The 16,718-nt window shown below is 42.9% G+C and overlaps 1 protein-coding gene across 6 annotated transcripts in view; it reads right to left on the reverse strand.

Annotated features, from left to right (window-relative positions):
- The window catches only part of ACOT11 (acyl-CoA thioesterase 11), a 174,508-nt gene that overhangs the window by 35,388 nt on the left and 122,402 nt on the right, over positions 1–16,718 (reverse strand). For 5 of the 6 annotated variants that reach the window (XM_077333628.1, XM_077333630.1, XM_077333627.1 and 2 more), the window contains 2 exons: positions 12,486–12,675; positions 4,206–4,275 (listed from right to left, as the gene is read on the reverse strand). In XM_077333628.1, the coding sequence (XP_077189743.1) occupies positions 4,206–4,275; positions 12,486–12,675 (260 nt within the window). Of the gene's footprint in view, positions 1–4,205; positions 4,276–12,485; positions 12,676–12,885; positions 12,975–16,718 lie in introns of those variants that run through there. The other variant, XM_077333632.1, reaches the window with a different exon arrangement.

Here is a 16,718-nt window from a genome sequence, read left to right on the forward strand (position 1 = left end):
GAAGATGCTGAACATTTCTGACTTTTGTGTATGTGTGTACAAGCATAAGCATGTCTTCATCCCCCCCCCCTTTACTAGTTTTTTTTAATTTATAGTCTATAAAACACACGTATACAAATATTCCCTGGCTTGGTCAAAGTATGTTGCATATTTATAATGTTCATATTTAAATTGACTAAAGTAAGGTCAAGTTATAAATGTTTTCAGGTTGAGCAAAATAAGTCTTCATTGGAATATCTTCTTCCCAAAATAAAAAGCAAACCTGTTTGTTCAGCAGAATACTGAAAAGGCAGCCCACACGAGCAAGGCCAGGTAACTGGGGAGGGAATCCCCAGACAGCAATAGGGAGGGAGGTAAATGGCATTAACATTTTCTCAGCTGATTCACTTATTTTTATAAACAAGGAACGAGACAGTTGATTTATGGTTTATAAAAGGTGGAGGGGGGCAAGTATGAGATTTTGGTGCTATTAGTGGTAAAATGTCTTTCAGCCCAAACTGTCTTCCTATACAGAATGGGGGCCATAAACCAGAGCCTAACATCAGTGCCATATTAACGTTCAAGGGCAAAATTAATGACATCAGAAAGAAGTAATATCAATATCATACACACACTGCTTGTGTACAAGTTTACTCACCTCACCTTTGAAAGTACACTGGTACAATGATACAGGCTAGCTCTTTGGGTCTCTTTCAAGTGCAGCACTACAGCTTGGCAGTTTGCCGTTTATTTTTTTCTGTGTGCACATCCTGTTCTCTTTTATATCCACTGTCAGAATAAGTCAGAGTCAAGACAGAATCTCTAAAGGTTACATGGTCTGGCTTCGATTGGTTAGATACATCAAGGACTGGATGGACAAGCTCAGCTTCTCAAGGCTGCCTAATTGGTCTGGGTGGGCTTTGTGAAGTTCTGACAAGATTTCTACACCTTTTCTTTTCAAGCTGGAAATACAGTGAGGCTCACCCAACTACTCTTTTATATCCTTCGGAAAGAGGCAAGAAGAGATTATAAGCATTTGCCATTTTCAAAACCCATAGTTCTCATTGTATCTGGCTTGGTTTGTCACACTTGGTTTTGCTAGTGTCCTCATTAGGAAAGTCCCGGTCAATGTGACTTGTAGAACTGGCAGCAGTACATTTAAAGTATACCTGGATGGGACTCTAGAATGCACTCAATCCTACTCACTGAAGATTTGCTGGTGCCATGTATTGACCCAGCCAAGCCACACTGCCTAAACCATCCAAGGGTTCTTAGAAAGAGGAAATCAGGAGAGAGAGAGAAAAAGAGAGGAGAGAGAAAGAGAAAGAAAATTAAAACCTCTCAGTTTAAAAGAAATCTCAACCACTAAGAATAAGCTTATGAACATCTGGAACCACTCAGTGAGCGGTATCATATTTCGCTAAGCCCTTAGTGGGTGAAGAGTGGGTAGGGCCAGTCCAGGTGAAGGGCCAATTGGAAGGCGCAATGCTTGGGTAGCTACAAAAATATGGAAGAGCTGGTCCAATCCTATATATTAACTGTGGCATACTGAATCCTTATAGTGTATTTATATACATGCAAACTTTTATCCATTTCGTAACTGACTAGTTTTAATTTGTACTTAAAAAAGAATTATTAGATGGTCTATGACCGTAAATAAAACTGACTGACTGAAGTCTCTCTCCCCCAATTCCACCTTCCCTGGGTCTGTCCTCAAAAGTTCCAGGTACTTTCCATACCAGAGCTGGCAACCCTCCGGCATGATACTACATGCAGGCCTCCTGAAAGAAATTAGCCTTTATCCATTAGGGTGCAGTCCTCTCCTAAATAGCCTTTTGGTGGGAGAAAGCAATCAGATGCCTAATCTACAACAAAAATGAATGTAAGTTTAATGATATAAGCATCTAGGGGGCAAAGTACATAACTAATAAGTTTTTAAAAAATCAAGAGAGTGAGGGCTCCAAATGGAACAACACTGTGTATGTTACAGGTTAAGTTCTATATTCTTCACATCTTCCAAAAACTTTCCAAAAAACAATGTATCAGCTTATCCTATCAGCCCAAAACATGTCAGATTTCACATCATTGTGTTTCCCAGCAACGACACAAAAACAGCATGCAAATATTAAATACAAATAGGTAATTTACAAATCCTGAGCTAACTTCAGTAGTTTCCCATAGTTCGCATATAAATAATGAGGTAACACACAATCCAGCAAGTGCCCACACTGCAAACTGAAAATTCAGAAATGTACAGAAACTATCCTCTCAAATATATTGTAGAATTATATTAGGCACAGTCCAAAAGTTCACAAACTGTTCTACTGAAGAGAAGTAATGACTTTTTAAGCTGCCGCAGCTTGTAGTAACTAACTGTACAGGAAACTGTCCCAACTGATAGTGAGAAATTGAATTAAGACTACTTTAACGGTTCACTCTGCAAATAGTCAGACTTCATTAAGACAATGTTACAGAAAGCCCAGAGGACTAGTAATCCTTATCACACTTGCTACATGGGGGCTCCTGTGTGGAAAACGTGAGCCTTACTAGTGAGCAAGGCAGGCACCCATGTGGTAAGCCTGTGTCCCACAGCTATGCATATAAAGAATTTGCCAGAATTTATTCACAGCAGCCCTGGGAATAGATCAAGTTCTACTATTCTCTCTTTCTTCTCTCCAAAACAGCAAATTTAAATAGATCTATATAGTCCCAAAACAGTTCTCCCTGATCATATAGCTTTGTGATCTTTATTGAAAAGACATGTAGGCAAAAATAAAACTGGCTAATAGAAGAAATATATTCTTACAGTAGCGCAAGCATTTCTATGTGATGGTCTCCTCTAGATTAATTTCTGTAACTCACTCTACACAGGCCTTCCCTTATCCCTGATCAGGAAATTGCAACTGGTACAAAAGGCAGTGGCCCAGGTCCTAACCAGAATCCCATGGAGAGCTCATATCCAGCCTGTTCTCCGGCAACTGCAGTGGTTATCAATTGTATTCCAGGTCAAGTTTAAGGTGTTGGTCTTGACCCTTAAGGCCATATGCAGCCTGGGCCCTACATGCCTAAGGGACCATCTCCCTAGAAGAGCCTTCTGCTCAGCAATACAAACAGGTTAGTGGTCCCCAAAGAAATCCATCTGGCCTTGACCAGAGCCAGGGCCTGGTGGAACGAGTCCCCAGAAAATCAGGGTCCTGTCTGCACTCATTCAGTTCCACAGGGCCCGTAAAAAGGAGCTCTTCTACTGGGCCTATGGCTGAGGCCAGTAAAACAGCTAACATCTAATTTGGCTTCCCTCCTATCCAGGGTCATAGGGTCCTAGTTCTAGATTTCTGGATTTCAGTTTAGATTTTATAAATTTAACATGTTTAAAATGTCACTAACTATATTACAGTATATATGTTGTCTGCCGCCTTTAGTCCACCTTGTTGGAAAGGGCAGGTTATAAATTTAAAGAAATAAATAGTTAAAAATAAAATATATTCACTTGATGACAGAGTTCCCAATTTAGGCCCTGGTTCACCCCAGAGATGCTGGGATGCAAGCCTGCCAAACAAGCATATTCAAGGTTAGGGGTTCCCAATGTGGTGCTTGCCACTGCCTTTCCTGGCATCGGCCAAGTGTTTTTAGAACGTAAGCAGGGCCAGGTGGCAGCTTCTGGCTGGCTGTGCAGATTTTCAGAAGGGTGCTTTGTAACCTCAACACAAGGATCTTCACTGAATGACTGAACTTGTATGAAATAACATAGGTTTAAACGATATGCTTATTTAAAAGGCCTCCTGTTGAACAGTACTTTTGCCCCAAATGTTGGAGAATTACTATTAGAGTGACACTTGCCTTAACACCCTGATAGTTTATGGTCCCATATTTGGGGATACATCTCTTTGAGACTTTATGACACATGACCTCTATCTGAACAACATGCAAACTATCGCTTCATACAGTGCCTGGACGTAATTGCTGAAAGACTCCAGTTCACACCTTGTAATTTGATTATTTGTTGGGAACATTCCTAGACATCACGTTTTGTGATGCTGGCACCAACCCATCAGAGCATCCCAGCTTAATCACTAGATTCCCATCTTTCAGTTCTTCCCAACATTTTGTCACTAGATGCATGACTGGGAACTGGAGAAGCTTTCTATTTCTTCAGCATTTGCAGAAGGCATGGGGGGGGGCATTTAGAATCCAGTAAACCGCAAAAAGCAAGGAAATGAGACAGTTACCTAATTGTATGCTCAAAATAGATATCATCCACTGAAGCTGTGACGCAAGGGCATCCAGCATGCCTCTCGGCTGAAAAGGCAAACAAACAACATTAGTTATATACATCATCACATGCAGCAGGGCTCTTTCTGTTTACAATAATTACAGTGGCAGGCTTAGAATGAAAGCATTTTAAAAATCCTTGAGTTTCAGAAATAAAATATACGCACCACATTCAAGTACAGAAAATTATGCCATGCTGAGGAGTACAGATCATGTTTTTACACAGCGTTGGGAAAAAATTCCCAGATACATGGTCAACCAGTTACATAAAAGAATTTTTGATGAAAAATAGGAATTTGACATAGGCATGTTCCTATAAGTTCAGTACTGACTCTTTGATATATAAAATCTTTTTCTTTACTCAACATTCCCTCCATCTCTCATAACATCCATCACGGTGGATCACACTCTAGTTTTATTAAATCGCCACATTACTGACTCTCATTATATTTAAGATGTTATCCTTTCACCTTGGAGGCAGCTGTATAAACAGGATTATACACAGCATTATGAGGTCATGACCTGGTAGTGAGTTTTCTTTTGCATCAATGTTTTTACCAGATCAGCTATCAGTTATAAAAAGGGTTACAAGCTCTAATTGGTTTAATTGACAAATCCATCAACTACAGCTTTAGTTTACTAATTGGTGTGAGCCAATATCAGTCAGTGAGAACAACTTCTAACATAGGGCTCAGACATAAGGTTAGAATTTTCTGTTTTGTGAGTCTGTTTTGTTTATGGTATGTTACAATGAATTAAAATAATACTTCTAAAGAGGGCCTTTACTTTGAACACTGTGATAATTTTTATTACACTGAATATTTTCTCATTTTAGTGTTTGATAACTATGTTGAAGTTCTAGTGCTTATTTATTCACTTCAACATACATATTTTAATTTAATCAAGTGACTGATTAGCTTTCTCAAAGTCAGATGTACTACTTTCTAAATGACGGTAGGATTAATAGTCAGAACTTTATCAACCTATACATCAACCTTTATCAACCTATACACACACACACACACACACACACACACACACAGACTAGTATCAAAGCCCATTTTAAAAATGGGCTTTGAAAGGGGTCCAAGAGGTAAGGGAAAGGGCAAGGGCTAAGTGAAAGCCCCCACCGCTGTCTCCGCAGCCGCACCAGCTTGCCGTTGTCCTGCAAAGCCCTCTTGCCACCAGCTTTGCAAGTCAAGGGGAAGGGAAAGCCCCCCCTGCCTGCGGTGCAACCACGGGAGCTTCCTGTTGGGCTGCAAAGCCCTCTTACTTCTTCTGTGAGGCGGCGAGAGGGCTTTGTAGGCTGATGGGAAGGGAAAGCCCCCCCCCTCCCCTCGCTGGCTCCCGTTGGGCCGGGCCAACAGGAATGGAGTCTCCCACTCACAGGGCACTTACATGTGTCCTGGGGAGTGTCCACAGGGGCAAACTGCCGGCAATGCTGGCAAAGAACCCCTGGCCAACTGGGTGGGCGGGAGTTGGTGTGGCCTGTGTCCACTTAGCCCTTAGCATGTCATTATAACAGCGAGCCCACTGTTACAGATATATATATCTGTATATATATACATCTGTATAATAATTTATTATATTTATATACCACCCTCCTCTGAGGCTCAGGGCGGTTTACATAGAACTTAGCAAACAGGGAACAGTACAGGTAACTTAATAGTTGTAAAGAGTAACAATACAGTGATGACAATAGAACAGTATGATGGAACACTGGAACAGTAGAACAATAGTGAGAACAGTAATTTAACTACAGCGTATTGACAGCCCCTTGGGTTGGACAAATTGCCGGTGCTTTTCATGGGAGGAAGGCTTGGGGGGCCAATGGAACGTTCAGGTCGATTTCAACCAAACGTCTGGTGGAAGAGCTCCCTTCTGCAGGCCCTGCAGACTTGTCAGGTTCCATCAAGGCCCTGGGAGCCCCTTCCAACAGGTTGGGGCCAGGATGGAGAATTCTCTGGCCCTGGTAGAGGTCAAGTGAGTTTCCTTGGTGCCAGGGATCAACAGGCAGCTGGAGGTAGCGGAGTGTAAAGCTCTTTGTGGGGTATAGGCAGAAAGGCCTCAGGTACACGGGACCCAGACCATGTATGGCCTTAAAGTTGATTACCAGAACCTTACACCTTATCTGGAATTCAACTGGAAGCCAGCACAGCTGTTGAAGAATGGGCTGAATGTGGGCCCTCCATGGTGCTACTGTGAGGACCCTGGTCACTGCATTCTGGATCAGATGAAGTTTCTGTGTCAAAATTATGGGCAGACCTGTGTAGAACAAGTTGCAGAAGTCCAGTCTAGAGGTGACCGTCATGCAGATGATTTTGGCTAGGTGTTCTGGGGCATTAGTAGTTTGGCATGGTGAGGGTAATAGAATGCCAGCTGCACTACTTCATGACCTGAGCCTCCACTGAGAGAAAGGCATAGAGAATTACACCCAGGTTCCTGGCGGAGCAAGCCACTGATAGCTATACTCGGCCCAAGTTGGGTAGGCATGCTTCCTCGCTTGGACCCTTCCTGACTAGCCACAGGACCTCCGTCTTTGAAGGGTTGAGCTTCAGATGAGCTTGCTTGTACCAGCGCATCACTGCTTCCCAGCAGATGGGGAAGAATGTTTCTGGGGAAGAATAAGGGAAGCCATCCATCAGGAGGAAGAGCTGGGTGCCATCGGCATACTGATGGCAACCCAGTCCAAACTTCCGTGCCAGTTGAGCAAGTGATGTTGAATAGGATTGGAGAGAGAGCTGCTCCCTGAGGAACTTCATGTGAAAGCTGGTGGTGGCTTGATGAACTCTGGCCCTTTGCCTCTGTGTATATGTTATTTCATTCTGAAGCAAATAAATATTTCCTATTGACAGGCAGGAGACCTAAAGAGACCGAGGCAGGCCCAGGCTTTGCCTCTTCCCAGACGATAGGCAACCCACTTGCCCTTCAGAGGGTTGTCCCCTCCCGTGGGATTGTAAAACAAATTTACAAGACCATATTTAGGAGGTTAGACAAAATACAGTTCTCTCTCCATGAGAGAATCATTGATTCATCTTACCTCACTTTGAAGTATATTTTCTCCCAGCTGGATACCAATTCCAAAAGTCAATCAGAATAGGAGACAGGAGACAACCAGTGTTGTGTAACAGAGTGTCAAACTATGAAACTGGAGACCCCACATGAATTCCCCACTCTCTCATGGAACAGGCAACCTTGGCCAATCCCTCTCTCTGTCTAATCTTCTTCACCTGGTTGTTGAGAGTAACTCATGGAGAAGGGGAGAAGGTTGTAAGCCGCTTTGGGTCTCCAGTGGGGCAGAAAGAGGGATATAAATAATAGTAAATAATAATAATACTGTTGAAAGAAATGGAATGAGGCAACAGGGACTAGATTACATCCCCCTCATCTGACATTTGTTTTTCAATAAATACTCCATCTTTCTCACATCTTAAAGATCCCATAGAAGGAAAGAAAACTCACCCATAAGTCACTTCACACCTCCCTGTGCTTACTCCGCAAGGGAAAATGTATAATCACCTATAAAACAGGAAGGCTGTCACCTATCTGCCTGAAATTGGGAAAGAAGAATCCCTTTACTGTATATATTTATGTGTATGTGCAGGAATGCTTGTGTATGTGTGTGTAAACTGGGTACAGGGGCCAGTGAGTGCACACCCACAAATATATTTTCCCTAGAAACAACTACTGGAATGATTTTTCAATACAGATAGCTTCAATCCCAGTATTAATGAACTCATTAATGAATTAATGGAGGTTATGCCACAAAAATTGACCTCATTGTTCATAGATTTGAACACATCCATGTTTATTTTTGAGAAAACAAAATCATATAAATTACAAGGAAGTTAAGGATTTTTGGGAAGATCAAATCTCTTCACAAAGCTTAGAGATTATCACTAAATAGAGGCTTAGGTAAATGCACAAATCCAAAAGGTCGTGGTAAATTAGTAGCATAAAGGAAGCCATACAAGGCAAGGAAGCTTTAATTAAGAAGTGGATATCTGGCCCAAATGCAGAAAATAAAGAATACAAATCCTACAAAATAAAATCAAGTTCATAAAGCAAGCAAAGATGGATTAAGGAACAAACTGCTAAAGGAATAATCACATACCACAAACATTTCTTCAAACACATCAAGAGTAGGAAATCTGCCAGAACCTTCAGAAGAGAAAGGACTGAAAGGAATGCTGGAGTAGCAGAGGTTGCAAAGAAAATGCATGGATTCTTTGCATTAGTCACTGTTTGGGTGTAAAGGTTCTATTTCTCGCCTTTTATCATTCATGTGTCTCAAATTTACACATATGACTGTTCCTAGGAAATCTACAGGCACCAACCAGACCCAGACTGGATTTGCTTTCACACAGAAATATTTTCCAGCTGCTGCTGCTGCTATCAGTGTAGTAGTAACAGTAGCAAAACCAAAACCAAAAAAGGAACACAACACAACCTTAACAGGTAGGAACGCAGAAGTTGAGCTGTACAATAAAATAATGTAAAAATGTTAATCATTTATTATAGTGCACAATTAAAAACAGAATAAAAACTACATAAAAACTATACAGAACTAACAGCACATAAGACCAAATGTGTTTCGACTCTACTGGGTCTTCCTCAGTGGTCAGAACTGTGACAATACACTCTATATAAAATATCTATATTAAATATCTATAGCTTTTTTTTTGACGCACATGAGATACACTCTCAGCACAGAATTATATAATAGCAAAGAGAGGTGACCCTAGGCATATGTCATAGGAGGTGGTCTCCAAAAAGTCTAAAACTAACATATAATAAATAATCAACATTTTTACGTAGTAACAGTAGCAACTGAGCTTTCCTTACCACATAGACATACACACTCACTTCCCTTGCCTCACTCCCTCATCCATGCCATCCTCCCCACATACACTGGAGGATGTTTCAGGCTTATGTCAGTAATTGACAAATCATTATGGCTCAAGGACATAATGATCTGGTGCAACAATGAACTCATTCACAGCTTTTATTTTTCACAAGTTTCTTAGCTCATTTTGTTGCAATGTTATATGAGGAAATGTTGACCCTGCATTTTTTCCCTTATAATTCTGTCATAAAAATGCTAGAAATGTACTTTTTAAAAGTGAAAGTTAAGAATGGATGCATTAGATTATTAGAACTTTACGGAGCTATAATGATGTGTTATTTACTGATATTTTTTTAAAGCTCTCCAGTGTTAGGAATGGGACTAATGGATCTGAAGTAAGGAAAATGCTGCCAATGTGGGTGGACTTGCAAAAATGCACACCTTCCCATCCACATATCCAACAGCATTTTAACTATGATGTCTGAAAAACAAATCATACCAAATGAGGTCTGGGAAAGATTGTAGCAAAACAGGGAAAAACAAAACAGGACAAATTGAAAATCTCAAAACAATATTGCAGTAAGGAAGCCAAAGCAGAGCAAAACATCTGTGAGAAGAGATGATGCTCTACTCATCTTCAACAGGGTGGCTAGAACAGGGATTCCCAGCCAGGGCTCTGTGGACCCCTAGGGTACCCGGGAGTTCTGGGGCGGTGTGGTGTGGGGCGGTGTGGTGTGGGGGGAGGGATCCAGGCTATTCTTTCCAGCCAACATGAGTTGGAGCCCTCATAGTAGTAGTAAAGGCAGGGCGGAGGGAGCAAAAGGAGGGCTAAAGGTGTGGAGAGTGATGTCACTTCTGGAGCCATGGCAAGGGGTGACCAGCTGACATCACTTCTCCAGGTCTTCAAAGTCTGAAAAAAAATTCAGGAGCTCCTCCACAATCAAAAGGTTGAAAAAGGCTGCTCTACAATATGCACTGATATATTTGGCCTCCCAAAAAGCTTCTAACAGAATCCCTCAGCAAAGACTCCTAAATAAACTCAGTAATTCTGTTATGACTGGTAACTAGTTAACAGAAACAGGAATAAGAGGCTAGGAGTAGAGTTCACATAATGGAAGGAGAAAATGGTGATAGGAATCCACCAGGGACCAGAACTACATAATATTCATAAATAATATGAAATCAGCAACGAACTTCAAAGAAGCAACATTTTTGAATGCTAACAAATAATTCACAGTGAATCTAAAGAACTTCAGAAGCATCCCTCCAAACTGGATAAAATGCATCAGAACAGCAAATCAGGTTTAATGTGAGTGCAAACAGATGTATAGGAGAGGGAACCCCAAATTCCCCTCATAGCATATCTAGCCAGAACTGGATGTGACTACACAAGAAAGAGATTTTGAGGTTGTGGTAGACAGCTCAGTGAAAAACATCAACTTGGTCTAATGCAGCAATGAAAGGCAAATTCCACTGCAAGGATACTTAAGAAAGGGATTGAAAATAAAACTGCCAGTATGTTAATGCCTTTATGTAATCGCCAGTGTGGCTGCATTTAGAATACTAGACACTAGACAACCGAACTCAAAAAGGAGATCATAGCTCTGGAAAAGGCACAGAAAAGGGGGAAACCAAGATTATCAGATGTTGGAGTATTTTTTCCATGGGAAAGGCTAAAAAAATTAGGCTTTTTATTTACAGGGGAAAATATGAGAAGTGAAGACATATATTTTATAAAAATTATATGAATGGTATTTTTAAAAGTATACTAATTCTCAGAACACTGAAATTTAGACAATATATGTCAATCAGATGTTAGGAATATTTCAAATAACTGAGAATTGTGAAACTGATTGTCACATGATACAGCTGTATCCACTAGGTTAGATGGCTTTTAAAAAGTTCACATAGATTCATGGACAAGTCTGTTAACTATTGTTAGTTCCAGTTCCTAAAAGGGATCTCAAGATTCGGCAGTGCACATGCCCTCCCATTCTTTCACACTAAATATGCCTTTCTCCTAGGTTTGTCTCCCAGAGACAGCGGAAAGCCACAGTTGAAAGCTCTTTTGCAGGCTTGTCTCTGGAGGACTGATATGGGGACAATCCTGCTATTCAGTACGATGTTGGACTGGACAGTACTCACCCTTCCCAAATGTACCAGTGTATAAAATGTCAATTGAAGTGAAATGCACTGATTTGAAAAGGTTTGTAAAGCATCCGCTTGGCATGCAAAAGGTCCGAGGTTCAATGTCGGGCATTTCCACTTAAACATCAGGCTGTAGGTGATGTGACAGACTTCCACGTGAGACCCTGGAGTGTTGCTGCCACTTTACATAGACAAATCTGGCTTTGATGGACCAACAGACCGATTCCATGTAAGAGGGCACTTCATGTGGAATTAATTAATTTCAAAGCTTCCTAAGAATCTGTCAAAAGGCATGGACACAGGAGCTTCACAATGCTTCTTGATAGTTCTTAAATAGTGGCAATCCCAACAAAAAAGTGTCTACAAAAGAAGGTTAAGGCACTCCATATTAATAACTGGCAGCCAAAGTCATTGCTGTGCCATCTCCTTTTCTTACCTTGCCCAGAGACATCTGAGCTTTTTGCACATATACCTTTCTCTGCTACCCATTTGAATACATTATCTGCAAGTACTTCTGGCAAGGTGCCCTTCCCCCTCATTTTGGACAGTATTTCATCTTATTCTTCTAATCAATGTATGGGACACTCTGATGGGGGTGGAAATTAATGGGGAGACTCCTCCCCCGCCCGAATACTTTCTGTTACTGCTCCCTTCACAGACACCTGTTTCCCCTGCACTGGCAACTGCAGCTGAGACAGGTGGTGTTCTGCAGAGACTAAATCTACTCCACCCGCCTGCTTCTGAGCTCTGGGCTTAGCTCTCGGGTCAGGTGTACATGCAGATCTAGTAAGAGGCGGACTGGAGAAAGAACTCCACGAAAGGCACATCCGACATTACAATTCATCTGTCACCTCTTCTGGTCTTTCTCCTCCACGTTCTTCTCACGACCCTGAGGAGTAGGTTAGGCAGACAGAAAGCCAGAGGGGCTAGGCCAAGGTCAGCAACTCAAACTAGGCCATCTTCTGTCTTAGGCTGCCACTGTGGCCACCGCATCCACTGGCAACAAGAGCGCGCTCAGCACGTGCTTTTCATGCCACGGTTCCACCTCCATCCCGAAAATCCTCTCTTCCTCGCCTCGTTTTGCCGGGCCAGTTCTGCAGGCAGGATGTGCCCGGTCCACCTTAAGCGCGCACTTGGAGCAAGCTTAGGCCACACGCGCGCACACGCGCCGGACTGAGCCAAGAACGAGGCGGCCTCCTTCCCTGCCCTCCCCTGCCCTGCCCTCCGCCGGCTCCAGGCTTACCCGAGAGGCAGGCTGCTGTGTCGATCCATTTCAGGAGCTGCCCGATGCTGAGCTCGCCGTGGTAGTTGGTGTGTGCGGGCAGCACCAGCTGGCTCATCTGCACCTCGGTGGCGTTCCGGTGACCCTCCATGGCGCGCCACCCCCGCGCCTCCACCGCCGCGGCCGCCGTGCTCGCTGTGGCCGCCGGACTCTGCGCCGAAGGACGGGAGAGAGAGAGAGAACAAAGCGCCCAGTCACACCGCTGAGTAGAGCCCTGCTTGCGAGGCTGTCCCGACCCCTGCCGCCGCCTCCCTGCCTGCCTGCGGCCTCGGCTGCTTCCTCGAGCCGCCCTCTCCGCCCTCGGTGCATGGAAAGAGCAGGCAAGCAAGCCTTGGAGAGCCCGAAGAACCCTCGTGCCCACCTCGGCCAGACGCTGAGAGAGCCCATTCTGCACCGCAGCCTGCAGAGAGCCTTTCTCGGTTTGTCCTCAACAACTTCCCGGGAGTCTCTGTCCCAAGGTCACGCTGCTTCAGTCAGGAGACAGTAGTAAAAGTACTACTGGAGACCGTGGTAAAAGGGATTTAGCTCCCCATCCCGCCCAGTAAGACCCCCAATGTAATTTTCCAAATAACATAAATAATCCAAGCCTTCCCAGCTGTCTTTCCCTCCAAACACCATGATTTGAAACACTGCACAGCGCATCCACCAAAGACCAAAACCAACAAAAACTCCCAATAGGGAGCCCGAGCCTATTCAGGGATTCCTTCCATCTATGGAAGAAACACAAGAATGCGCCATACTTGTCCCATAGCATTATTGCACTTCCTTTGGAATCCTAAGAAAGACAATGTATTAATTTCAGGCAGAGATTGAAACTGCCAATTGCCTCAGCCTTGAGACATTAAACAAGTGGTTACTAAGGGGTGGCCTTTTCTGTGATGGTGTCCCAGTCAACCCCTCCCACACAAACATGACTGGTTTCTCTATTAGCATCTCCTATTCATCAGTGCGACTATGCTAAAGCCTTTTACTGTGTGGAGCACAACAAATTGTGGCAAGTTCTTAAAGAGATGGGAATACCAGAGCATCTTATCTGCCTCTTGAGAAACCTATATGCAGGTGTCACCTTGCCTATTTAACTTGTATGCAGAGCACATCATGAGAAAGGTGGAATTAGAGGAGTCACAAATTGGGATCAAGATTGAGAAATATCAACAACCTCAGATATGCAGATGATACCACTCTAATGGCAGAAAGTGAAGAGGAACTAAAGAGCCTGTTGATGAGGGTGAAGGAGGAGAGTGCAAAAGTTGGCTTGAAATTCAACATCAAGAAAACAAAGATCATGGCATCCGGCCCTCTCAATTCCTGGGAAATAGATGGGGAAGAAATGGAGATAGTGACAGATTTTATTTTCCTGGGCTCCAAGATCACTGCAGATGGGGACTGCAGCAAAGAAGTTAAAAGACGCTTGCTCCTGGGGAGAAAAGCTATGGCAAATCTAGACAGCATCCTAAAAAGCAGAGACATCACCCTGCCAACAAAAGTGCATTTAGTCAAGGCTATGGTATTCCCAGTTGCAATGTATGGCTGCGAAAGTTGGACCATGCGGAAGGCCGAGCGTCAAAGAATTGAGGCTTTTGAACTCTGGTGCTGGAGAAGACTCTTGCGAGTCCCTTGGACTGCAAGGCGAACAAACCGGTCAGTCCTAGAGGAGATCAGCCCTGACTGCTCCTTAGAAGGCCAGATCCTGAAGATGAAACTCAAATACTTTGGCCACCTCATGAGAAGGAAGGACTCCCTGGAGAAGAGCCTAATGCTGGGAGCGATCGAGGGCAAAAGAAGAAGGGGATGACAGAGAATGAGGTGGCTGGATGGAGTCACTGAAGCAGTAAGTGCAAACTTAAATGGACTCTGGGGAATGGTAGAGGACAGGAAGGCCTGGAAGATCATTGTCTATGGGGTCGCGATGGGTCAGACACGACTTTGCACCTAACAACAACATTCATCAGTGCAATTCACAGGACAAATTCTCTGGCATTTATCATTTTATTATCCTCTATATATGCTGGATGTTCCATTCTTTCATCTTGATTGTGGGCTGCCTAGGATACATTTGGAGTAGATAAACGGGATAAAAACCTTGTAAAATAAGTAAATTTGATGTAGAGGAAGAATTGTGTTGCCAATTACTAATTATGTCACAAAATATGTCCCCGGGATATTTGCACAACCACGTTCCAAGGGGGGGAGAGAGAATATCATCACAGTGGTGTTCCAAAGTTTGAGAAAACATGATTGCCAAGAAACAGCTGCATTTCTTGAGAGAAGATTTATGAGCTACATGCGACAAATTTAACTCATGCATTTTTCATGCACAAAATACAGATTGTGTAGAAAGCCATCACTGGATGGCTCTCTGAGCAAATATCTGCCATGCCCAAGAGAGAGAGAGGGGGGGGGGATTCTCCTTGCCACCTGCCCTGCTGCATTTCACTGGCCCAGAACTGCAGGGCCTGAGAGAACTCCTGCCATTTCCTCTGGGCAAAACTCAGGGATGCTCACGTCCCACTTCCCCCACCCACATCTACTGATATTAACAGTGTTTGGAAAAAAGTGTAAAACACAACGAGTAATGGGAATGGTTGCCTGGATGATGATGTTACTGATATCCATGACAAGTAGCAGTCCTGAGGAATGGTGGTAAATTCACACTCAATTAAGAAGTGCCTCTTTGTCTAAGAGAGCACTTGTCTTGGCCAAAGACACTCTTCTTCATCATAAGGCAATTCACTGTGGCTAAAACTGATTCCTCATTCACATAAGCTTCAACAGGAGAAACAAACAATTATTTGCTTAGTCAAAATACAAAAAGCTGGGATTTGCTCAGAGGCACCATTGATGTTCAGTGACTCATAGATAACCAAACAAGGTCACTTGGGCTATGGGTAACTTCCTGACTTGATTTAGCCCTTGGCATTTGCATAATATATTGATGTTTCTCAGAAAAGCTCTTTTACTTAACAAAAAGGCTTCTCAGATGAGGATCGAGTTCATAACTTTATGAGCAAGTGTAGCATAGAGTTTACAGTGTCTGTCTAGAAATTCCTCTCCTGCCATGAAACTCACAGAGTGACTCTTATTATTTTTTATTATTTATTAGTTTTCTGGACTGCCCCTCCCTGCAAGTAGGCTCAAAACAGTTCACATTATACATGCCAAATACAATCCATTATAAAATCACGTTAAAACTTTTAAAGCTCCATTTTTGGCCACTGCTCAATCTGCTTCTTCCCATGATGTTAACAGTGGAAATTACCTGGAGGTGAATGACCTGGGTCTCGGTTGACAGCTCGTTCCACCAGGTTGGGGCGATGGCCAAGAAGGCCCTGGTCCTGGACAAGACCAGATGCACTTCTTTCAGGCCAGGGACCACCAACATCTTCTGAAAAAATAATTCTCTCTCAGCTCCATCTACCTCACAGGACAGCTGAGAAGGTAAAATGTGGAAGGGAAACTCAGGTCTGTTACCATGAGCTTGCACAGGGGATACCTTTACCTTTACTTTACCTCAATCTGAACCCTTCTAGAAACAAATGCATCTCTAGATTTGGAGCAGGACCACCTTGCTATTTAGTTTTTTCATCAGGCATGACGATTTAAATTATGCAACTTAAAAAACAGTAAATATTTCTGCTACCTACTACCTAGGGTTGAGATGGGCCAGAAAGGTAACATATAAATGAGCAAATTAATAAGTATCCTCAGTGAAAGATACCAGCAGCATCATGTATTTTCTTCTAGGCTGATACAATGTAGTATGGTTTAACTGGCTCATTATGCTTTACGTTAGAACTCAAGGGATAGGCTATAATTTTGTTTTTGTTTTTTAACTTGCAAATTCAGCGGGCTGTTTTTGTTATATGTAAAAGTATTTATTGCAATGATATCCACAGATCATCCTTAACAGATCCTTCAGCATGTGACTTATCTGAATGATTCATCTGCTCCTCAGAATGGATCAAGTTATTAGCCTAAAGCCATTTTTCCTTTGTCTATCATCTGCAGTTTGAAATTTCCATGAGGCCAAAATTCATCCCTAAAATATGTCATCATTTTTTGGTCTCTAAAAACTGTAGCTGTTTCTCTATCAATGAACTCCTATAAGTGCATTAATCTCCCATCTCCCTTCATATGCCAGAGCAGCATCATTGGCTACAATCCTGTATACAAATTAGGCCATTCCCATCCCAC

Source organism: Paroedura picta, chromosome 4 (assembly GCF_049243985.1).
Source record: "Paroedura picta isolate Pp20150507F chromosome 4, Ppicta_v3.0, whole genome shotgun sequence".
Taxonomy (NCBI): Eukaryota; Metazoa; Chordata; class Lepidosauria; order Squamata; family Gekkonidae; genus Paroedura; species Paroedura picta.